This window comes from Terrapene carolina, unplaced genomic scaffold, assembly GCF_002925995.2.
Source record: "Terrapene carolina triunguis isolate 2854851 unplaced genomic scaffold, T_m_triunguis-2.0 Scaffold132, whole genome shotgun sequence".
NCBI classification, from domain to species: Eukaryota; Metazoa; Chordata; order Testudines; family Emydidae; genus Terrapene; species Terrapene triunguis.
In genome coordinates this window covers 14047616-14072882 of record NW_020664483.1, presented here as the reverse complement: position 1 = coordinate 14072882, position 25267 = coordinate 14047616, and the positions used below count along the sequence as shown (strand labels likewise).

General features: G+C 42.0%; 1 protein-coding gene across 6 annotated transcripts in view; it reads left to right on the top strand.

Moving 5' to 3' along the window:
• The window catches only part of VPS54 (VPS54 subunit of GARP complex), a 73975-nt gene that overhangs the window by 19135 nt on the left and 29573 nt on the right, over positions 1-25267 (top strand). For all 6 annotated transcript variants that reach the window (XM_024208402.3, XM_024208403.3, XM_029911899.1 and 3 more), the window contains 6 exons: positions 1603-1681; positions 3829-3863; positions 5461-5592; positions 8481-8866; positions 21355-21481; positions 22818-22925. In XM_024208402.3, coding sequence (XP_024064170.1) covers positions 1603-1681; positions 3829-3863; positions 5461-5592; positions 8481-8866; positions 21355-21481; positions 22818-22925 — 867 coding nt within the window. The remainder of the gene's footprint in view (positions 1-1602; positions 1682-3828; positions 3864-5460; positions 5593-8480; positions 8867-21354; positions 21482-22817; positions 22926-25267) is intronic.

Here is a 25267-nt window from a genome sequence, read left to right as displayed (position 1 = left end):
ATCAAATGTAAAACATGACTAAATTGTTGCTAAGAATGTCTTTAAAATGGCCTATGTACAAAACACTTCAATATAAAATAATGAAGTAGGAAACAGCCTATTGCCATCTGGTGAAAGCCAGAGCTGTTTTTAAGTTTTAAAAAAAGAACACAGCCTAAAAGAAGACGTGGAAATCTGCTGTGTTCTCTGTTTCTTTGGCTGTAGCTTCCTTTAACTTTTGGCTGCTGTGAGGACCTGATCGTCAACGCTTCCTGCTGAGTGTAGTGCTTACTCTAGTGAATAGTCCCACTGAAGTCAATAGGACTATTTATGGTAGAGAGCACTATGCTTAGTTGCATTTGCAGGATCGGGCCCCAGAATGGCAGCCTTGAAGTGTTAGACAATTGTCCAGTTCTGATTAATGAACATTTTAAAGGTATTTTTAAATACTACCACCTATATATAATTTCCTTGTTTAATGTATGTATTCAGATTAGGTGAATTATTCTGTATTCATGTTTCTGCAGATTTTTTTAGTCATCTTTTCCCCTACAAATACATGTTATTTGGGTACAAGCTACAGAATTACAAGAGAGAGGGCTTTAATGCAGATGCAGGTTTAAAACAATCTATATTATTATTATTATTTATTTGTATTATTGTAGCACCTAGGAGCTCTAGTCATGGGCCAGGACCCCACTGCAGCAGTCACTGTGCAAACACAGAACAGAACATACTGAACAAACTTGGTTTAAGAGCCAATAACAAATATTGAAAATTTTCAGCATCATAAACCCTTAAAACACTTGTTTGGGGAGTATAAAAAGGTTTAACTGTTCTGCATCAAAATGGTAATAGTACTGGTAAAGTACGGGGGGAAGAATTGTTTTTAGAGCTATATGTTTGTATAGCCAATATTAAAAAAATTAAATAAGCTGTTGCATTAAATTGAAATGTAACTATTTGATTGTGAAAATAAACAGCGTATTGGAAGGAGAGGCATGAGTTGCCCATGAAAGAATTTCTGATGGATCTTGCAGCTGCTATGAAAAAATAATATCTGAAGAAGAGGACAAAATAGAAGAGCCTTATAAAATGTGGAACCCATGTTTAAGCTTTATAAGTAAAAATAGAAGCTTAGCTTAGCTAAATGAGGTGTAAAGTTTCACTGTGGGGCATATAAGTAAGATGGGGAAGGTCAGTAAAAGGATGTTTTTATTTTAGTGTAGGATAATTTGTAGATTAGACTGCAAATAAATAATGTCTGTAAGTGTGTTACTGCACTCAGTGGATATTTATATTTCATTTTGTGGGGAGGAGAATTTAGATCATACGTCTTCAATAGTTTCATTGTCTCCCTTTCGGTGATGTGAAATCAACAAAGAAATAACATGCCAACCAAATAACAAACAAGGATTTCAACCTCCAGAAGTCTGGCACCTTTCACATGCACTTAAAATTTTAAGCGGGAAAAAATTAGTTGTGAAGTTGTCAGAATTATTTGGCATAATGTAATATCTTAGATGGAAAATGTTCTGAATATTCCCTTTTAAAAGAAAAAAAGATTTTTTCATTATTGTATTAGTGTCAGACTAGTTCTTTAATATCTTTTCTCTTTTATAGAGAGAGAAGATTCATGAAAGATGCAAGAATATTTGTCCTCCTAAAGATACCTTCGACAGGACTCTCTTACATACTCATGGTAAACGCTTAGTCTTCTTTTACTTGTTAAAAAGTCATTTTCTTTTCTATAATAGATAATATAACAATTCTAATCATCTCCTTTTGTTGTTCCTAAGATATTACCTGCAGAAATAGCTGCTGGTGATTTATTTGTAATGATCACTGAAAATCCAGGTATGATTGGATAGAGACATTGTAGGTCAAAAAACTAGTGATTCCTGTTCCTTGGCATTTCTGCATTCACAACTTGAAATTACATCCGTGACACTGTTTCCTTTAACTTCCTCTTATTTAAAAAGAAAAAGAAGAAGAAAAAGAAACTAGATTATGTGATTGTGTTGAGTTTCTGGCTACTGTTCATGTTCTGAGTAATGAAGAATGGCCCCCCAATGGAGAAGAAAAATTGGAATTTGTGACATTGTGGCATCCCTGACATATTGAAAGATCATCATTAGCAAAGGCTGCTTGCATGGTTCTTTTAATGGAGTCTGTAGCTGTAACAAGACTGTTTCTCCTGATATATTTTTGGCTTTGTAGTGAGCTATCTCAGGTGATCAAGGATTGGGAATAGGCAAAAAAGCAGGCAGAGAAAGTATAATGGACAATCTGAAGTTAGCTTGTATTACTTCATTCTTTCAGTTTCCCGTAAGAGAGTTTCACTGGCGAAGCAGTGCTCATTGAGTGAAAGTTTGTCTGCATCCCTGTTCCTAGTAATTATAGAATGCTTCCCTGTTTTCATTTACTCCATTGAATTCAGCTCGTCTTGTCAGGCTTTCTAATACCTCTATTACCAGTTTTTTTTCCTTTCCATGAAAAATGAAGTCCAACTTTTTTGTCTTTCATAGTTTAAGTTCTTGAGAACTAACTCTTATATTTAGCTATGCTTTACCTTTGTCAGGACAGTAATATCCTTCCTCTGTTAACTGCCCATAGTACTACACAGGGGATCTTGAAAGTGTAATATTATTGAACAATATCACAGCTTTTGAATGGATAGCCTTTATTGCAAATGAGTACTGTACTTGTTAAAATGTCTGTTTAAGGACTGTATCTAGCCCCCAGAAGCACCCCAGAAGGCTTGAGTAAAAATAACTATCCTGAGGAAAGGTTGGTCTGCTATGCAAAACCAAACAGGATAAAAATCTCTGCACCAGGGAGTTGGAGAGTGGTTTTGGGAGACCAGACCTTCGGTAAACTAGCTCCACCCACTGCAGCTCCCAGTGTTGGAGTTGCCTATCTTTCTCCAGTCCTAGAAAACGCAACCTGGGGTCTCTCAGCTATAAGAGTTGCTACAGCCTGAGGCTGAGGCCAGAAGGCTGCGGGATGGTTCCTGGGCTGCGTTGTCTTTTGTGTTTAATAAAGTAATAACTCTGCAGGCGAGAGAGGTGCTGGAGGTGGTAAAAGGTCCCTTTCACCATGGTGGTTATGAGGGGAGGAGGGGACCCTCCAAGTGAGCTATGGACTTCTTATTTCATCTTCCTCCCTTTTTGGCCTGATGGGACTCTGTACGCCCGGACTGAGCTTCTTTTATGTGACTGAATTAAAGTGGAGGGAGCCTTAAGAGTGTGAAATCCTCCCACTTCCAAATGAGGCCAGGGCATAGAGCTCCAGTGCAGCTCTTCTCCTGTCCTGATTCTTTCCTTCCCTCTGGGACCACCCCTTATGACCATCACTTCAGCCTATGGACTGGAATAGTACTACCTCTGTGTCACTTGCACAGAGTGTTAGGGTCACTGAATCTGTGTGGATCCTGTGGTCCCTCCCCATCACCACCCTGTGTGCATCTGCCCTCTGGGTCTAACCCAGTGTGACTGCTCCACCGGTGACCTCCCTAGGGAGCACCAATGGGAAGCTTAAATGGTGCAGAAAGCCTTATGCTGGTCCTCACCAGCAAGATGAATTTCACCCTGAGTGAGTTGGAAGCACTGGGTTTCTTTTATAATATGAATAATACATTTATTTTTAAAGCAGTCAAACTTGGACACATCTGAGTGCTGCACAGAAACTGTAGCTAAATCCCCAAAAATTGCAAAGGGCAACGAGGCCTTTAATTGCTGATTATTGACATTAATTGTTTTAATAAGTTTGCTGATGATTGACTATAGAAGACTGCAATGAAGTCTTATATTTATCATGCTAGTTTACTTATATTTTATTTATTTTTAGATAAATCCAGGACAGATCTGGAACAAGTACCTAAGGTATGATTGCAATACAGTATAGGCTTTATTAAGGAAAAATGTGCTTGTCAGATTTCTAGTGTAAGACTTAATAGTGTGTGTGTGCATATGTATGAAGGAGAACTATTTTAATAGGTATCCTCTGAGCCGCCTAAATTGTAGTAATACACATGGAACTTTGACAATGTAATCCAAATGGATAATCCTTAAATTTGTTGGCTATTTTTGTCTCCTGAGCTGTATTTATTCTTTTAGCAGATATTGAAGGTAAAACACAACTGCCATTATTTTCAGGCTTTCGTCACTAAATGATCATAGAACCATGCATGAATAGACAACCACACTGCTTTCTACTGAAGCCTGGCCATGGTCTGCTGGGTACATTTTCCAGAAAAGAAACTTCTGGGAGGAAGGAAGATTTGGGGGGCGAAAGGGGGAGTTTGATGCAAGTTTTTGAAGTTATTGTGTAGACCTGAGTCTATTACTATTTATTGTAGCACCTAGGAACCCCAGTTAAGGATTAGGGCCCCATTGTGTTAGGCACTGTACAGACAAGTTGCAAAGAAGACCATTCCTGCCCCAGTCAGTTCACAGTTTACATGACAGATAGGTTGTAACAGGTGGTCAAAACAGACAAACCTACATTCCATTTTATTCAAACCGAAAAAACTGTCCAGTTGATAAGTTATTAGCAGGTAAATGGTTTAATGTTGATCACTGTGCATGTCCTGAGGTGTAGCTAAAGTAACTTTCACTGTAACGTTTAAAGTTAAGGCCAAGGAACAGACGGTGCTTGATACTGATTTCTCGCTGTTGAATCCTTTGATGTCATGTGTGATGCTTAGGGTGAACAGGAAGGAGGTGGTTCAGTCCTCCTGGAAGTTCCAGGCATTATAGCCGTTTTAAGGAGTAAAACTAAGCCAGATGCTTTGGAGACAGTGCTTCATTGAGATGAACAGAAGCAGGGACAAAATTATGTGGCTTTTTGTGGCCAGAGTTGCTGCACTGTGCCTGGGGAAGTAGGCTTTGGAGCTGTGCAGGGGTTGTGCACCACATCCTGTATTCTGCGGAGTCCAGTTCTGCAGGGGCTTCAGGTGTACTGTTCCCACAGTGGGAATCTAAGAGCCGGATTCAGTGAATTAATTGCAAGATGGATCCACCACCTGGAGGAAGCATTAGGAATGTGTAGCCTACTCCAACTTTAGGGATGGAGTACCAGCAATGGAGCATCTCCACTGCTGAAGAATGTCCCAAAGAAGGATTCATTCCTGTCCCATGGAGGACCTCCCCTGAGTACAGCTCAGGATTTGGGGCTTGGGCAGTTTGTACTTCTGTACCATCAGGCTGTTTACCTGCAGATTCAGGAAGAGAACCCTGCACTTGGTCACATTCACTTCACAGCCAGAAAGTTGGTTCCAATCATAAGGGCTAGATTGATTATTTATTTATTTTTGTAAATGAAAATGTAGCTTTTAGAGAAACTAATGGGTAGGACCCCCAGAGGATATGTCAAACCTGGGTTTGTTTGTGTGCACTTTGTTTTAGAAGGGTGGGGAATAGTGACAAGGAAAGGAAAACAGAGACGAGAGAAAGATGTATTTATTTCTTTTTGTTTCAGATTTTTATGAAACCAGATTTTGCCTTGGAAGATTCCTTAACGTTTAATGCCGTTTTACCATGGTCTCACTTTAATACTTCTGGAGGAAAAGGAAATCGTGATGCAGCTTCCTCAAAGTTGCTGCAAGAAAAGGTAAATCTCAATACAGTAAACTGTTATTCAGTGCACCTGTTCACTGATTACAAAGAAGACTGTTCTAGACAAGTCCACTGCCGCTGTTCTCTGAAAGTTACGTGACACATTAATTTTACCGCCCAGATATTACTTCAATCAGCCTAAGAGTTTTTAGTAGATGCCAGTGGGGGCCACCTTTCTGAGAAGAGAATTTTTTTTAAACAAACGTATCTGCCAACAAACGTAGGGCCAACAAGTGACCATTGTTACATGCAATGTAAAGATATTCTAGTAGTAAGTACTAAAGCAATCAAAGAGGACAATCCTCATTAAGAACTTCTTTTGTGGCTGTTTTGAATATGAATAGTGATTGCAGGAAGAATGAGTGCATGGTGTGTATGTTGACAGTCCAGTAATGGTACAGCTTTCTCAAAACTTTCAGGAAAACCCCAGATTCAAGGCAGGGTGTGCTGTGCACTGCAAGGAAGTAGTAAACCTTCCTAGTAGCTTCCTGTTATCTTTCAGGCATCATACCATAGATACTGCTTCCTTTTGCAGTTTCTATTGTAGCTGAATCACACATGCCCTGGGAGCACTATAGAGCTCGATGGCAGAGTACTTTCATCCACATGAAAAATAGGGGTCTTTGGGCTAATCACACTCAGAATTGTCATTATTTTAAAAATTGTACATATGCAATGGAAAAAGAAAAAAAGCAGACACCTGTTTTGTTGGTATAAATACTCTTCAGAGCCTTCCAAAAGTTTAAAATCATTGTGATGTGTTTTGTTTTTAATTTAAACATTTTCCCTCTTACGTGCAACAGCTTTTAGGAGCTTACCCTTAAGTCTGTAGGTGATAATTGGGAAAAAACAGCATTAGCCTCTCTGTCACTAAGAAGTTCTTGCAACTCTGCCTTTCCTTAACCATGGCAGTGGACGTGAAATTGCAACAAACTGTATAAGATGCCATTGAAGTGATTACTGTCTGACAATGAAACGTCAGTTTTAAGAATGCATGTAACTTGCAGAAAGTGGCTGGGCCAGGATTTCAGGCAGTTGGGCAGAAATGAAGCAGGAGTTCTAAGTTAAGAAGAGAGAAGCCTCTCTTGTGCTTCAGAGTTTTTTTTTTCTCCCCAGTGCAACCAAAATAAGGACTAGCATAGTCTCTGTCCACGTTTCCTTCCTGCAGCTTAACAGACTTGAAACACTAAAACAGGTATTAGAATATTAATGGGGCAGCTCTGATGCCTTCATTAATACCTTCTGATTCCTGGCTTTCTAATAATTTTGCTGCTGTGTTCATTACATGAGCCCCAAATCTTTTTAAGGCTCTGAGCCTACCTAGGCTCCATCTCATTATATCTGGTGTAGGTAACATGCCTAGTCCCCCTCTCTGTAGTCACCCTCAGCTCAGGGAGCTGTTCCCAGGTGGGACTCAGAAAACCCAGTCTGGACCCATTGCTTGGAATTGAAACCCTCCAAATCCCCATGGCACTGTCTAGGTCAGTGGACCTTTCCTATGGACATACTGCATTACGGTTGCTGGGTGGAAGGAATTTGTAAATAAGCCTATTGCACTTAGACCAAGATTTGCATAGTCCATTGAGACTGTAAATCCTAAATGAAATAGTTGTGAGAAGGAACAACGTTTTGGGGCTGATTTTTCAGAGCTGTTTAGCAGACACAACTCCTGTTGAAGTCATTGTGATCTTCAGGTGTTCCGCACCTCTAAAAATCAGGCCATTTGGGTATTAGCATTCAGATGACGTATTCAGAACACTGAGTTGTTTCAATTTGAATAAAGTAGGGCCAGACCAGCAGTCTGGTAACAGTGCAGCAAAGGAAATTAGGAGTTCAGGTTCCAAACATGTACCCTGGCACCAGGCCTTGATTGAGGAGAAAGGGCTTTGCTTCACTAGATAGTGACTTCCAATGGATGGCTGCAGGCAACTATGTCCAAGCCCACCTTCAGAGGGAACTTCTTTACAAAAGAGTGAGTTAAAGTGGATATCCTAGAGAACTCTGCCCTCTTTTGAACCCTCCCTCTCCCAACACTCCCCTTCCTCCCCAAGGAGCAGGAGCTACCTAGATCAGACCATCAAGCACAGACAAGTTTCATCCTGTTGGACGCAGGCGCCGACTTCTAGTTTTCCCTGGGGGCGCTCCACCCCCGCTCTGCTCTGAGGTCCCACCCCTGCTCCGCCCCTTCCCCTGAGGCCCCACCCTTGTTCTGCCTCTTCCCACCCCGCTCCACCCCTTCCCTGAGACCCTTGTCTGCTCACTGCTCTCCGCCCTCCCCCGAGCCCCGGCTTCCAATCAGCCTTTTGGTAGTGTGGCCGAACAGCTGTGGCTGGTGGGTCCTGAGCACCCACTCTTTTTTTTCCATGGGTGCTCCAGCACCAGAGCACCCATGGAGTCAGCACCTATGTTGTTGGAGGTCCCCATCATGGTGTAGCAGCCTTAGTGCATGATAGAGTTAAGTACATGTGCTATTCTCATTTCCAGTACCCATCACACCCTCTCAGCTAGTGGCTATAATGTAGGGGAGTTAATGTCTGACCTCTGAGATACAAAGCCTTGGGCAGGCTTGTTTAATTGCTTGCTTTTCTGCAAGCAGTACTTCGCAAGCATGATTTCACCAGGAAGGAGATGCACTAGCTCAACCTTCCCAATGCTTTTTGAACTCACTAACAAAACTGGGTAGTTATTCATTTGCCACCATGACAACAGCTTTTAATCCAGTGTTATAGTGGCCACAGTCAGCTGATCATTATAGCACAAAGAAATGTACTAGGAGAAATAATTTAAAATTATACCCACAAAATGCATTTTAGTGCTTTTGTAGTGTGATATATTTGCCAGGTGTTACAACATACGATTGTTGTTTTTTCTCTCTCTCTCAAGCTGAGCCATTATCTGGATATTGTGGAAGTAAATATTGCTCATCAAATTTCTCTACGCTCAGAAGCATTTTTTCATGCAATGACCTCTCAGCATGAATTGCAGGACTACCTCAGGAAAACCTCCCAGGCTGTAAAAATACTTCGAGATAAAATCGCCCAAATTGATAAAGTAATGTGTGAAGGATCTCTTCAAGTTTTAAGACTATCACTCACCAGAAATAACTGTGTGAAAGCGTACAATAAACTGAAGTTAATGGCTACTGTACACCAAACGCAGCCTACAGTACAGCTGTTGTTGTCCACTTCTGAATTTGTTGGCGCATTGGACTTAATAGCAACAACGCAGGAGGTACTTCAGCAGGAACTTCAGGGCATTCACAGTTTCCGGTAGGTGACATTCACAAAACCATTGGAAGTAATAAAATGAAGTATAAATCATGTTGAATAATGTCAAGCAGTTATATTATTCTAAGAACATAAGCCCGTAATGGGTCAGGCCAAAGGTCCATATAGCCCAGTATCCTGTCTTCCGACAGTGGCCAATACCAGATGCCCCAGAGGGAATGAACAGAACAGGTAATCATCAAGTGGTCCATCCCCTGTCGCCCATTCCCAGCTTCTGGCAAACAGTGGCTAGGGACACCATACCTGCCCATCCTGGCTAATAGCCATTGATGGACCTATCCTTCATTTACTTATCTAGTTCCTTTTTGAACCCTGTTATAGTCTTGGCCTTCACAATATTCTCTGGCAAAGAGTTCCACAGACTGACTGTGCGTTGTGTGAACAAATACATCCTTTTGTTTGTTTTAAACCTGCTGCCTATTAATTTCATTTGGTGACCCCTAGTTCTTGTGGTATGAGAAGGAGTAAATAACACTTCCTTATTCACTTTCTCCACACCAGTCATGATTTTATAGACCTCAATCATATCTCCCCTTAGCCGCCTCTTTTCCAAGCTGAAAAGTCCCAGTTTTATTAGTCTCTCCTCATATGGAAGCCATTCCATACCCCTAATAATTTTTGTTGCCCTTTTCTGAACCTTTTCCAATTCCAATATATCTTTTTTTGAGATGGGGCAACCACATCTATATGCAGTATTCAAGATGTGGGTGTACCATGGATTTATATAGAGGCAATATGATATTTTATGCCTTATTATCTATCCCTTTCTTAATGATTCCCAACATTCTGTTTGCTTTTTTGACTGCTGCTGCACGTTGAGTGGATGTTTTCAGAGAACTATCCACAATGACTCCAAGATCTCTTTCTTGAGTGGTAACAGCTAATTTAGACCCCATCATTTTATATGTATAGTTGGAATTATGTTTTCCAATGTGCATTACTTTTCATTTATCAGCATTGAATTTCATCTGCCATTTTGTTGCCCAGTCACCCAGTTTTGAGAGATCCTTTTGTAGCTCTTTGCAGTCTGCCTGGAACTAAATTTTACATACTTAAACTGAATCTGCTCTTATTCCTGTTCGTTCTTGGGTAACACCATTTAAAAAAATACTATATAATTACTCTGTAGTGTAACCGATCAGTGGAGTCCATAAATGACTGGTATTTTGGGGAGAAGGATGTTTTTAAGGCACTTGAATGTCTATATGCTTTATATTACATATTGGGGCCCCAATCAGAACAGAAGCTGCATTATACTGGGTGCTGTATGACATGCAGAGACATAATCTCTATCCTGACCTGCATAAGAAATGTTAATATAACATGATGCCTTTCAGAATATGACATGCCTAAAGAATATTTCCTATGATATATGATAAATTAGTTCATCTAATAAAACTGTATAATGTACAAAGTTACCATTTTGGTGGAATATAACCAGAAATAATCTGCACTAAATTTGTACTGAAATTCAATAGTGTCAGCCAGAGTGCTGGGATTCTATATATTGAGAGCCATACCTTCATAGTTTTTCCTAATTATGCAGTTCCTGTATTTTGAGGTTTCTGGGTGTCTGATTTGCATAATAGCTATATGTTATTACTAAGGCTGTGAGTCTTCCATGGAAGTCACGGATTCCGGGAGCTCCGTGACTTCCACGGCTGGTGCGGCTGACCCCAGGGCTGCCCGAGCAGCTGGGGCGACCCTGGAGCCAGCCACACCAGCCGCTGCTCTGGCGGCCCCAGGCAACTGGTCCCAGACGCTGCCCCAGAGCAGTAGTACAGGAGCAGCAGCGGCACCCCAGGCCGCCCCGGCCCAGAGGAGCAGCAACGGGGCCTCAGGCGCCCCCCACGCCCAGGAGCAGCAGCGACCACCGGAGCACCTCCCCCACCTCAGCACCTAAGGTTTAGTTAGGGGATTTTTAGTAAAAGTCACGGCCATGACTTTTTGGTTATTGCCCTTGACTTTTACTAAAAATACCCGTGAGTAAATTGTAACCTTAGTTATTACTTAGTAACTGTACTCTGAATATGCAAAACTCTCTACTCTGGCTACTGTAATCCCTCAGCTCTGATTTGCTCCTCTACTCGGAATTTTTAAGATTTTTTGCTAGTAACAAAAATGGCAACCTCAGTAATTCCCTTCCAACTGATGCAGAAAAACTCATAACATTTACATAGAAGAGAAGAATGTGAAAAAAGAAAGAGAGTAGGGCTGTCAAACTACTGGAAGGGAAAGTGGTTTTTTTAAAATGTGTTAGTTTAATTCCCCCACACTGCTGGTAGGGCTGGGGGTGGTACAGCCACGCCGGAGGACTCCTAAATCCTGGTGTAGGGAAGTGCTGGAAGTAGGAGATAATGCTGCAGCCAGCACTTAATTTGGAATGAAAGAGGTGCCAGGGCTCAAGCAATTAAGTGCCGGGACTCAAGCAATTTTTTTACATTCATAACTGATGTGCCAAGCCTACAGATGCCAGGGCTCAGCCCTGGCAAGCCCTGGTGCAAATTAGGCACTGACTGTGGCCCATAGGGCAGCCTGGGGGGGCTACCATCATTTGACCCCTGGTGCTGTCTAAACTACACTGGAGACCTCTCTAACCCCCAGAGCAGCCTAAGCTCAGGAAGGTTCAAAGGTGGCTTTTAAAGCCACAGTAGCGCCCCCACCACCACCCCCGCCACATACACACCTCAGTTGTGAGTTATGTTCTGTACCTCTTAGAGTCCCAGCGCATAATCTTATGCATAATCTCTGATTGGCATGCAAACATTTCACTGTGTACTAAGGAAAAACATGATGCCAAAAGACCAAAATCTTCAAGAAAACTCTGTGATAGAAGCTAATTTTAAAAATCCACTCATCACACAAAGACTTCACCTTATTCACAGAAATACTGAATGGATGTTCCAATTTTGTCTTCAGCAACAAAGCTGCAACAGTCAAGTGAAACAAAATCAGCAAAGCAGGTTGACCTCTAATTGAGTTTAAACGAAGACTAACTTGTAAGCAGGTAGTAATGATTTTAAATAAACTTGTGGATACTCTGGGATAGTATCTCTTACAGCTCGTGGAGTTTGCCTCTTGTATTGGAGATCATCAATTTAAATTTAGCAGCATTGCAGAATAATTTGTTGTAAAACAATTAACAATACCCAAAGCAAACATACATAACAAAATGACTCTGCTTTTATAATGCTACATCCAGACAGCAGTCATGTAAACTGGCTTCTGGTTAGAACACAAAATAAAAGTTTCTTAACTCTGCCCTGTTAGAAGAGGGGCAGGGAAGGGACACCACAAGTATATAATCTGATGTGTTGAAAAACTAGTGTAATCTAGTATCAGAGGGGTAGCCATGTTAGTCTGAATCTGTAAAAAGAAACAGAGGGTCCTGTGGCACCTTTAAGACTAACAGAAGTATTGGGAGCATAAGCTTTCGTGGGTAAGAACCTCACTTCTTCAGATGCAAGTAATGGAAATCTCCAGAGGCAGGTATAAATCAGTATGGAGATAACGAGGTTAGTTCAATCAGGGATGGTGAGGTGCTCTGCTAGCAGTAGAGGTGTGAACACCAAGGGAGGAGAAACTGCTTCTGTAGTTGGCTAGCCATTCACAGTCTTTGTTTAATCCTGATCTGATGGTGTCAAATTTGCAAATGAACTGGAGCTCAGCAGTTTCTCTTTGGAGTCTGGTCCTGAAGTTTTTTTGCTGTAAGATGACTGCCTTAACATCTGCTATTGTGTGGCCAGGGAGGTTGAAGTGTTCTACAGGTTTTTGTATATTGCCATTCCTGATATCTGACTTGTGTCCATTTATCCTCTTGCGTAGTGACTGTCCAGTTTGGCCAATGTACATAGCAGAGGGGCATTGCTGGCACATGATGGCATATATAACATTGGTGGACGTGCAGGTGAATGAGCCGGTGGGGAATTTTCGATACTATTTTGTCTTTACTCATCTTTACTCAGTTTCTCTACGTGTGTATAAATAATTTGCTATATATACGGAGACTACTTAGAAATGTCTGAAAAAATACATCTAGATTTAGAATAGTTGTAACTTTTATCTCATACTCTCACCTAGGAAAATTTCGATGTCTGATGGTTACACCGTCCACATGTGATGTCATTCTCCCTTAATATTGGTGAGGTCATAGATCAGGGTTTTTTTTATTGCAGCATGTTTTTTATTGAGCTGTTTATCATTCTTGAATATCTGTTGAAGATGGAAGTGATTTCACTGTTAAGGTTCAGAGTGTGTCAGAAATAGCAGTGAAGGTGATGTGCAGGTGGCTAAAAATGCTGGAAACTTCCCCTTTACCTGGCATTTCTGTTTTTGGGGTGTGTGGGTTGGTTATGCCCAGGGGTGCAAGTGGAATCCATTTCTTACCAGTACAGGGTGGGGGCCAGCACAGGGGACACGTGATCCTCCACGTGACTCCTCCCTGCCCCCAGCCCAGGGTCCCCACGCTCTCCCCATCCCCTTACCTGGGGGGGGGAGGGGCTCTGTCCTCCTGCAGCTGCGCCAGAGATTTCGGAATGGCAGAGGTGAAAGGAGCAGAACATGGGGCCGTCGGGCAGCCCCACGCCCACAACTCCTCTGGCATGACTCTACCATCCCAGCCCTTCCACACAGGGTCTCCTCCGTCTGTACAACAGCAGCCCTGTCGAAGGACAGGGCTGGGGGTGGCACAGCCATGCCGGAGGAGCTGCCGGCCTGGGGCTGCCTGGTGGCCCCATGTTCTGCTCCTTTCCCCGCTGTGGTTCCTGGGAGAGCCCTGTGGCTGTACTGCCCCCAATCCCAGATCCCCAGCCCTGTCCTCCAGCGGGGCTGCTGCTGTACAGACGGAGGAGACCCTGTGTGGAAAGGCTGGGGCAGTACAGCTGCGCCGGAGGAGCTGTGGGCATGGGGCCACCCATCAGTCACACATTCTGCTACTCCTGTGTCTTTCCGATATGCCGTACTGGCTATAAATACCTTGCTGTTATGGCATACCAGACCGGACCGCCCTACCTGCACTGCTGGTTATGCCCTGATTCAGCCTTAACTGGCATTAAATGAAGGCTTTGGCTATGGTAATTTACACAGGTAAGGACATGAAATTTTTTTTAAGGCTGTTGATTAATCGCAGTTAACTCACGCGATGAACTCAAAAAAGTTTATCGCGATTAAAAAAAAATTACCGAATATACTCGTTCATAAGCCGAATATTTTTGGTAAAAAAGTGACGCATCGGAGAGCGGGGGTCGGCTTATAAATGGGTCTACACCAAAATTTGGTGATTTTAAACTCTATGGAATCGTTGAATTGAATATCTAATACAGGGATCGGCAACCTTTGGCCCGCGGCCCGCCAGGGTGCTTACCCTGGCGGGCCAGGCTGGTTTGTTTACCTGCCACGTGCGCAGGTTCGGCCGATCACGGCTCCCACTGGCCACGGTTCACCGCTCCAAGCCAATGGGGGCGGCGGGAAGCGGCAGCCAGCACATCCCTTGACCCACGCCGCTTCACGCCGCCCCCATTGGCCTGGAGCGGCAAACCGCGGCCAATTGGAGCCGCGATTGACCAAACCTGTGGACGCGGCAGGTAAACAAACTGGCCCGGCCCACCAGGGTGCTTACCGTGCCAAAGGTTGCCGATCTCTGATCTAGTGCATTGTCGTTTTGTTTACCTGGAGCGTCTGCAGGCCTGGAGCCCCTCAGCTCCATGTGGCCGCGGTTTGCCATTCCCAGCCAATGGCACAGGGAGCTGAGGGGCTCCATGCCTGCAGACGCTCCAAGTAAACAAAACGCCCCGACCCGCCAGCGGCTTACCCTGACGATCTGGGAGCCAAAGTTTTCCAAACCCTGAAATATAGGGTTGGCTTATGAGAGGGTCATATGGTTTTTGCTACTTTTACCTATCCATTTTGGGGGGGTCAGCTTATAAACAAACGGGCTAATGAACGAGTATATACGGTAATCGCGGTTAATCGCACTGTTAAACAGTAGAATACCAATTGAAATTTATTAAATATTTTGGATGTTTTTCTACATTTTCAACTATATTGATTTCTATTACAACACAGAAAACAGTGTACACTGCTCACTTTATATTATTTTTTATTACAAATATTTGCACTGTAAAAATGATAAACAAAAGAAATAGTATTTTTCAATTCACCTCATACAAGTACCATAATGCAATCTCTTTATCGTGAAAGTGTAACTTACAAATGTAGAATTCTTTTTGTTACATAACTACACTCAAAAACAAAACAATGTAAAACTTTAGAGCCTACAAGTCCACTCAGTCCTACTTCTTGTCCAGCCAATCGCTAAGACAAACAAGTTTGTTTACATTGACAGGAGATACTGCTGCCTGCTTACAATGTCACCTAAAAGTGAGAACGGGCATTCACATGGCACTTTGGTAGCCGGTGTTGCAAGGTATTTACGTGCCAGATATGCTAAACATCCGTATGCCCCTTCATGCTTTGGCCACCATTCCAGAGGACATGCTCCCATGCTGATGATACTCATTTAAAAAAAAATGCATTAATTAAATTTGTTACTGAACTCCTTTGTGGGAGAATTGTATGTCTCCTGTTCTGTTTTACCCGCATTCTGCCATATATTTCAAGTTATAGCAGTCTCAGATGATGACCAAGCACATGTTCGTTTTAAGAACACTTTCACAGCAGATTTGACAAAATGCAAACAAGGTACCAATGTGAGATTTCTAAAAATAGCTACAGCACTCAACTCAAGGTTTAAGAATCTGAAGTGCTGTCCAAAATCTGAGAGGGACGAGGTGTGGAGCATACTCAGATGATGAAAATAAACATGCGTCGGTCCTCTCTGCTTTGGATCGTTATTGAGCAGAACCCGTCATCAGCATGGACGCATGTCCTCTGGAATGGTGGTTGAAGCATGAGGGGACATATGAATCTTTAGCGCATCTGGCATGTAAATATCTTGTGACGCTGGCTACAACAGTTCCATGTGAATGCCTGTTCTCACTTTCAGGTGACATTGTAAATAAGCATTCAGCATTATCTCCTGCAAATTGTAACCAAACTTGTTTGTCTGAATGATTGACTGAAGTAGGACTGAGTGGACGTGTAGGATCTCAAGTTTTACATTGTTTTATTTTTTGAATGTAGTTATTTTTTGTACATAATTCTACATTTGTACGTTCAACTTTCATGATAGAGATTGCACTACAGTACTTGTATTAGGTGAATTGAAAAATACTATTTCTTTTGTTTTTTACAGTGCAAATATTTGTAATAAAAATAAATATAAAGTGAGCACTGTACACTTTGTATTCTGTGTTGTAATTGAAATCAATATATTTGAAAATGTAGAAAACATCCAAAAATATTTAAATAAATGGTATTCTATTATTGTTTAACAGTGCGATTAATCGCGATTAATTTTTTTAATCGTTTGACAGCCCTAGTTTTTTTTTTTTTTTTTAGATAAGGGAAATACAATAGATGTGATATACCTGAATTTCAGTAAAGCATTTGACATGGTACCACATGGGAAATTTTAGTTATATTAGAGAAGAAGGGGTGTAGTACAAGAATTGTAGGATGGAAGGACAGTCAGGGTCCAGACATGCCCAGGGGAGAACAGAAGGTTTAACCCCAAAATAAGCAGTTAAACCAACTGATTGCATAGTGTGTTATTGTACTTAAAAATATATCAGATGAAGTCTGTTATGAAGGCTTGAAATGTTCTGAATTTGATGGTCATTAGAGATATGTATACAGACCATGGTTATGATTTTATGTAATTGTGCATCTAGAAAGGTCAGCTCCACCTCAGAACAGAGCAGCGAGCTGTCAGGGAGGGAGGGACACCTCCCAAGCCAATTGTTTACACAAAACCAACTTCAAGTAACTATTCATTAGCCAAGCCAAGAAAGGACAATGGTAGACCATTAGAATTAATGAAAAGATATTGAAATGACTCAAAATTGAAAAGAACATCCTGGTTCCTGAGCATTAAGTCAAGAGGGAATTTCCCTGCTCTGAATAACCATGAGTCACCATGGACTGAGGCTATGTCTACACTACAAATTACTTCAGAATAATTTACGTCACTCGGGTGTGAATAATTCCCACCCTTAAGCAACGTAAGTTATACCAACCTAAACGCCTGTGTGGACAGTGCTATGTGGGTGGGAGAACTTCTCCCACTGGCATAGCTACCGCCTCTTACAGAGGCAGGAGTTATTTCCAGTCGGCTTAGAGTGTCTTCACCAGAAGTGCTACAGCGGCGCACCTGCATTGGTGCAGCTGCACTGCTGTAGTGTAGACAGCCTAAGAGAAGTGGAAGAGGGGTGACAGAACCCTGAGGTACAGCCTGGAACTGTGGGACCACTGTGCTCCCTTAACTCTCCAGCCTCAGCTGTCTCTTACAATGCTATGCTAGTGACAAGCAGCAAACCCCTCCAGGTGCTGTTATCACTCAGCCAACAACATGCAGAGACATACCCAGCTAAGCTGTCCAAGCCACTCATGAACTGTACACAGGGAGACACCAGCAAATTCCACTCAGACCCAGCCTTGCAGCCGAGAAATGTACCATCTTAAACTGCTCAAGACCCTCTTAAATAATGCAAGCTCGTTAATTAGTTTGCCACTTCATCAAAGGATAGTGGACATGCACCAGCCTTTGTAATCTGAGCAGATCCCCCAAGTGCTTAGGACACACTCACCGGTTAAGATTAAACATTAAAATAAGTTTATTCACTACAGAAAGATAGATTTTAATGATTATAAGGGGCAGGCATAAAGGTCAGAGATGGTTACATAAGAAAAAAAAAAAGTAAATGCATTCTAAATCCTAAATTTTATCAGACTAAGCAAGAATTGAATCAAGCATTTTTTGGCACCTTGCTAGGTGTTGTAAGCAGTTCATAGTTCTTAATGCACTGGCTGAATTCCCTGCTCAACCTGGGACCAACCTCCCCAGTTCAGTGTCTTTTTTCCCCCCCAAACATTCTTGTTGCCTTCAGAGTAGGTGGGAGGAGAGAGAGGTGGACTCATGATGCCACTGTCCCTTATTTTATACACTCAGTTCATGTGCCTGGAAAAATACTGGCTCAAACATGGAGTCAAGTATCAAATATCCTGAGGCCTTGCTGAATCACGCAGTTAAGCAATCCCCATTGGGTGGCGCTCGAGCAATTGTCTCTTATTGAATTGTAAATCTCTTGTTTACAATTCCCCTGGTGGTCAATGGTTGGGGATGGTCGCTCAACACCCGTCTAGGTGTGGGTCATCTCCTTTGTTGCCACTGGAGAGCTAGCTGTGAGCGTCTCCCAGACTGACAACATATTTCAATAAGAACCATAGAACAAAATCTCATAACTCCATATACAGTGATGACATACATGTTTTGACAGAACAATAAGTTTCAGGAAATCATGACTTTTCATATGATACCTTACAAGGCATTCTTCGTACAAAATATCATAACCATATACATGTGAATATGGGGGTTACAGGGTGCTATTTTGAGGTACAGTATGTCATGGGGGTGGGGGAGGAAAAAGCCTTTTAAAAGCAGGCTTGGAACAGATTTTTTTTTTTTTATCCAGAATCTGGGGGACAGTCTCTAGGTGGGAAGGTGACTGTGAATGCTGAATTTCCCCTATAGCTAGGGAGTACTCTGGAATATGATTTTAAGGCGATCGGTAGCTCTTATTAGACAAGGGCTTTTATCTAATATGAAAGTGTAAAACCTGAGGTTGTGTCTTTATGGAGTTTTTTGGTATAACTTGTATGTGTGTGGTATAACTTACTCTCCCATCTTTGAATCTATGGTTTTTCTAGTAAATAACCTTTTTATTTTTATCCCAAGCAGGTCTCTGTTGTGCAAACTGTGTGGAATGTGTATGTCAAAGTGTGCTGGTATCTGTGGGGGCTGGTTTCAAGACTTCAGGAGGTGACAAAACAGACGGGAGAAGTCTGAGGGTCTGGCAGTTTAGAACTCAGGCAGAACATATTTGGGGAGACTTCAGACTGGAGGGCTGTTGGTGTCAAACTTTAGAGAGTAACTGGGCTTATGAGAGCTGGAGTGACACCTTATTCTTGTGGGTTGGCTACTGGTTGAAGGGATCTGAACCATAGCTGCACAGCACAAAGGCCCCAATGTTACAGGGCAGGTGGTGACAGAATTCCTTACTGGTCTGGGTGGACCCCAAAACATCATAGGTGGGTAAGGAACTGGCTAAAGGGGAGATGGCAACAGGTTGTGCTGAAAGGTGAACTATCGGACTGGCTGGACGTTACTAGTGGAGTTATTCAAGGGTCAGTTTTGGGACCAGTCTTTTTCAATAATTGTATTAATGAACTTGGCACAAAAAGTAGGACTATGCTAATGAAATTTGCTGATGATGCAAAGTTGGGAGGCATCATCCATACAGAGGAGGATCTGAATATCATACAGGAAGAACTACATGACCTTGAAGATTGGAGTGACAGAAATGGGATTAAATTTAATAATACAGAGTGCAAGGTCATGCAGTTGGGATGTGATAATAAGCATTTCTGCTATAAACAGGGGGCTCAGAGGAGGAGAGGTACCTGAATGTGCTGGTGACTGTGACTATGAGCCATCAATGTGATGTGGCTGTGAAAAAAGGCAAATGTAGTTGATTACAGGACGCATCAGGTGAGGCATTTCCAGTAGAAAGAGAGAAGTATTAATGCCATTCTACAGGGCACTGCTAGGACCTCATTTGGAATACTGCATACAGTTCTGGTCACCCATGTTCAAGAAAGATTAATTCAAACTGGAACAGGTTCAGAGAAGAGCTACTAGGATGAATAAGGGAATGCAGTGTCTATCTTTTGAGAGGAGACTGAAAGAGCTTGGCGTGCTTAGCCACTCAAAACCCAGGCTGAGAGGGGCTATGATTGTTTTCTTTAAATACATTGGGGATAAACACCAAGAGGGTGAAGAGCTATTTAAACTAAAGGACAGTGTTGGCATAAGAACAAATTGGTATAAATTGGCCATGAACAAATTCAGGATGGAAATTAGAAGGTTTCTAACCATCAGAGAGGTGAGATTTTTGGAACACCCCTCCCATTAGGAGCCATTAGGGGGCAAACAATTAGTTTTAAGAGAGCTGGACAAGATTGAGCGGGATTGTATGATGGGGTTGCCTGTGATGGTGGGGCACAGGGCTCTGGAGCCCTGGGGGTCTCTTCTGGTTCATATCTGATTATCTTAAATCTCATGCTTCATGGCTTCAGCTGGTCACCTGCAGGGGTCAGGAGGGAGGGGTTATTTGCTTCTTATGAAACATCAGAGATGGCTACAGCTCAGAGGCGTAGCGAGCGCCCTCCAACCGGAGGGGGCCCCGCAAGGAAGGGGGCCCCTAAAAGTGGCAAAATAAATACCGCATTCCAGTTTCTGCATTGTAAGGGGCCCCGCCCGGACATATGTTCGGAGGGGGCCACGTTCGGAGGGGGCCACGTTCTTTGTTGCTACGGCCCTGCTACAGCTGGAAGTGGAACCCGGGGTGGGCCTGTTCTCTTAGGTGGAATAGAGCATCCTCTCTCAGGTGCTTGGCTGGTTGGTACTTGCTCATGTGCTCAGGGTCTCCCAATTCAGATTGGCAGTGATCTTTTTTGCCTTCCTTTGCAGCACAAGGTGCAGATCACTTTGCCAGGATCAGTTAGGTATACCTCAAATAATCAATTCCCTGCCATTGTGTGGGCCTTGGCCATTGGTGCACCTCAGTCCCTCCTGTTCTCTGCCTCTGGCACATAATAGTTTAGTCTCCAGGGGGCTGATCTAATTCCGATTGTTGGGCTTAGTGTGCAACTGCTGGGTGGTGTTGGTGGCCTGTGATATACAGAAAGTCAGGCCACATGATCTGGTGGTCCCTTCAGGTCTTAAACTATGATGCTGTTTATAGAAACACTATAATAGTGGCAGCTTGAAAACCCTTGTACTCTCTGAAAGCCACTCTGTCTCTGAAAGCTATTTCTATAGCTCACGTGTATGAATTTACTCTTCCATGTTTGTATGAACTACTTAAATGTTTGAAATTAATGCACTTCAAGACTGAATGCTTGAGGCACTGGAATAACAATGAAACAATCTTTCTTCCTTAAAGACCAAGACCTTGATACTAAGTATCCTCAACTTCTGTTAGCTTCAGTGGGAGATTGAGGTGGTCAGCACTTCATAGGATGAAGCCCCAAAGGGGGTCTTATCTCCTTTGATGCAAATTCTTAACCTCCATTATATTATTTATTTTTTGCTTCAAGGGGAAAATACACACTCAAATGCACCATTTCAGTTAGTCTAAAACATTAAAGTGTTGAACCTAACATTAAACCTGAGTTGATTGCATAGAAATTATTCACTGTGTGGCTGTTTTCCTTGGTCTTGAACTAATAATTAATTTGCAGGTTTTTCTGATTATTTAGCTTATAGCTCAATCACTGTTTTTCTTAAACAGGCATCTTGGATCACAGCTTTGCGAGTTAGAAAAACTCATAGATAAAATGATGATTGCAGAGTTTTCTACTTATGCTCGTAGTGATTTAAATAGACCATTTGAAGAGGACTGTCAGATTCTAGAAGAGGTACGTTTCTTATAGAAAGTAGAAGCCACCTGACTAGTATAACATTTTTCATCTTCAGAGCACTTTATAAGTACTGTACTAACATTCATCCTTTCATTGCCACTATTGCAACATTTGTTTTATACCATTTTTCTTTTAGTTCAAATTTCTTCTTACACTTTTTTTGTTTTGAATGATAACATTTTCCTGTTTCTTGTACCTAAATCCACAGAATTTTAGTCTAATCACATTTTTCCTTTAAAAATAAATCAATGTATTGATTTTTTTAAAATGTTGGCAGTTATTAGTTCTGACCCATGATACAACTGAATGTGTAACTCTTGAAATAGTACAGAAAAGCATGTGTTCTCATACCTTGTAGTTAGTGAAAATACAGTAAGCAGTGAATAGATGATCATGTGTACTATTCTCACTCTATCTTCCTTGTGATTTTATCTTGCTTATGGATAATTGTTTGAAACATATTGCTTGCTGCAAGTTTAGTCACAGAGCTGTAAAATATTTTTTGCACTGTGTATTCTTAATTTATTTTTAAGGCCTTTGAGGTTAAGCTATCATGATCAATATCCTTCTGGCCACTTTTAACTGACTACAGCCGGGTCTTCACTAAAAAGTTAGGTTGGAAGGAATTTTCCCCCAGGTCAGATTGGCAGAGACCCTGGGGTTTGGGTTTTTTTGGCTGTTCTTTGCAGCATGGGGCATGGGTCACTTGCAGATTTAAACTAGTGTAAATGGTGGGTTCTCTGTAACTTGAAGTCTTTAAACCAGGATTTGAGGACTTCAGTAACTCAGCCAGAGGTTTGGGGTCTATTACAGGAGTGGGTGGGTGAGGTTCTGTGGCGTGCAATGTGCAAGAGGTCAGACTAAATGATCATGATGGTCCCTTCTGACTTTAAAGTCTATGAGTCTGTGAGACCCAGCAGTGTTGCTCAGGGGTGTGAAAAATCCACACCCTTGAGCAACATAGTTAAGCTGACCTAAATCCAGGTGTAGACAGTGCTAGGTCGACAGAAGAATTCTTCAGTCAATCTAGCTACCACCTCTCTGGGAGGTGGATTAACTACATCGATGGGAGAACCCTCCTTTTGCTGTAGTGAGTGTCTACACTGAAGTGCTACAGTGGTACAACTGCAGTGGTTGAAGTGTGGACATAGCCTAAAAGTAATCCCTCTCAATCTCATGCATGGAAAGGCGTGGTCCAAAGATAGGATGTTTGGTCTTGAGCACTAGCCATCAGGCCATTCCACACACTCTGCATTTTGATACATGAATATGTTTTTACTATTGTATGTTTTAAGTATCTTTCCTCTCCCTACCCCTTTGGTGTTTTTAATAGGAAAGACTTATATCACTAGTATTTGGACTTTTAAAACAAAGAAAGCTCAATTTTTTTGAAATATATGGTGATGAAATGATTATTACGGCAAAGAACATAATTAAACAGGTAAGCAAATCACTTCTAGCTTATCTCAAAGACTTGCCCATCTTTCAGAAATATTTTTGTTTCAGTTGTTAAGAATGTATTTAATTTAATTTCATAACATCAGATTTTCTCTTATTGTGAAAAGTTGTACTTTAAAAAGATAATAATTAATCCTGTTGTATTAGTGACCTCAGATCTGTAGGTCTGTTCTCCTGATGGCCTTCCCCAGCCATTGTGTGGCATCAATGTAGAGGAAGAACACATCTTTCTCTGTGCCTTGGTATATAGACACTTACCTTCACCCTTCTCTGCCTGCTGTGAGTTCATTTGATTTTTTCTTTCTCCGTTAGCCTGGAACTTCCCCAGATAAGAGGGCTACACAATTCCATTTAGTTTCAACAAGACTAGTATCTATTTGCAATTTTACAGAAATAGGAAGAGAACCATAAAATAAAGCTTATTAACACACACTTCCCTGGACACTTGAACATCTTAGGGACAATCCTGCATTTTTAGGGAGGAGGGCTAGATGATATCCATCTGTTGAAATTCTGTGACATTTAATACGTAAATATTCCTTGCCTGGATTGTCGTGGTTGGGACAGACCATAATATAATATATAAATATAATAATAAATGGAGATATACCTATCTCATAGAACTGGAAGGGACCCCGAAAGGTAATGGAGTCCAGCCCCCTGCCTTCACTAGCAGGACCAAATACTGATTTTGCCCAGATCCCTAAGTGGCCCCCTCAAGGATTGAACTTACAACCCTGAGTTTAGCAGGCTAATGCTCAAACCACTGAGCTATCCCTCCCCTCAATAAAGTCAGTGTGCTGAGCTAGCCCTTCAGTAAAGGTGCTGAACTTCTCACCAGCCCAGGAAAGAACCAATGCCATACGCGAGACTGTTTCAGGCCTTTGCCTCAGGGCACAAAAACTTCATGTGGAACACGAAAACAAAGCAATTCCCCTTCCCAGCCTGGACTGCAGTCCCCAGCAGCCTTTCACTTGCCTTTCTCAGTTGTCATGTCCCCTTGGTAACAAACAAAATATAATACAACTTCAGATATAAATTTCTGCCAGATAGTGTGCCATCTTGTTACACACATGGGGAGTGGGTAATCTGGAAATAACTTTTAAACCATTGTTTTCCCACTCCCAGTTTCCTTCTCTCTGGTATTTGAATCATGTTTACATGTTGCATATTTCTTGTAGATCCTTACAGATAAAGGTTACTCCTGGGGGAATTCTGAGCCAAAAAATTAAAAATTCTGCACACAATATTTTAAAATTCTGCAAAATTCTGCATATTTTTTGTCAAAATAACGCAATATAATCCATCTGGTTTCAATTATTTTTGTAATCTATTTAAACTACAATACAATGGATGGAGAATGGGAGTGGGGAGCATTGGAGGAAATCACCAAACCCCCTCTAATAGTAATGTAGCTAGTATTGACCATTTACTTCTAGTTATTAGTCAACAGATATATGCATCTATATGCTTAGTGTTACATCATAGGCAACTGAAGAGCAAGTGAGGGCTGGGGACTCAAACTCACAGTTTATACTGGCTACTGACCATCTCTGAAAAGGTCAATAGCAAACAGTTCCTGGAGCACATTTTGATAGGAAATTTTTTCAGTCCAAAAATTTAGACCAGTTCTAATCACTAAAGCACTTATAAGGCCATACTGTCCTTTACACCATTCTGGCAATGTAAAAGGAGTGTAAAATGTAAATGTAAAATGTTTTACACCCATTTTATACTCCTGGGGGAATTCAATAAGAGCAGTGGGAACAATTCACTAAGCAGGCAGTCTGCTACATTCTCCTCTGCCTGAGAGAACAGAGTCTGCCCCATGCCTACTTCTTCAGAAACACCCCAAAGCCCTGCCCCTCCACGCCGAGCATGCCGCAACAGCAAGTTAGAGGGACAGAGTGTCTCTCTCACACGCACGACTACCCAGACATACACACCCCTGGCGGTGATTTATATCTCTACCGGCTGCTATGGGTGCCCAAATCGACCTGCCTGCACTGCTGGGGAGTTGGCAAAAGACCATTCTTGCGGTTTCCCTTTGCTTCCCCGTCAGAAGTAATTTTTCTGTGGGGAAGCAAAGAAATCTGCGGGGGCCATGAACTCTGTGCACACACAGTGATGCAGAATTCTCCCAGGAGTAAACGGTTTTTCCGCAAAGAAGGAATACTGTTCTCCACCCAGGTCTTGCATATGTGTCCATCCACACTCCCCTTTGTAGGGCTACCCACTTGCACCCACACTTGTAGTACTTTGTGACCATGCAAATAGAGGAAAAGAGGTGTAGGCCTCTAGCATTCAGCATAGTTCACGAAGAAG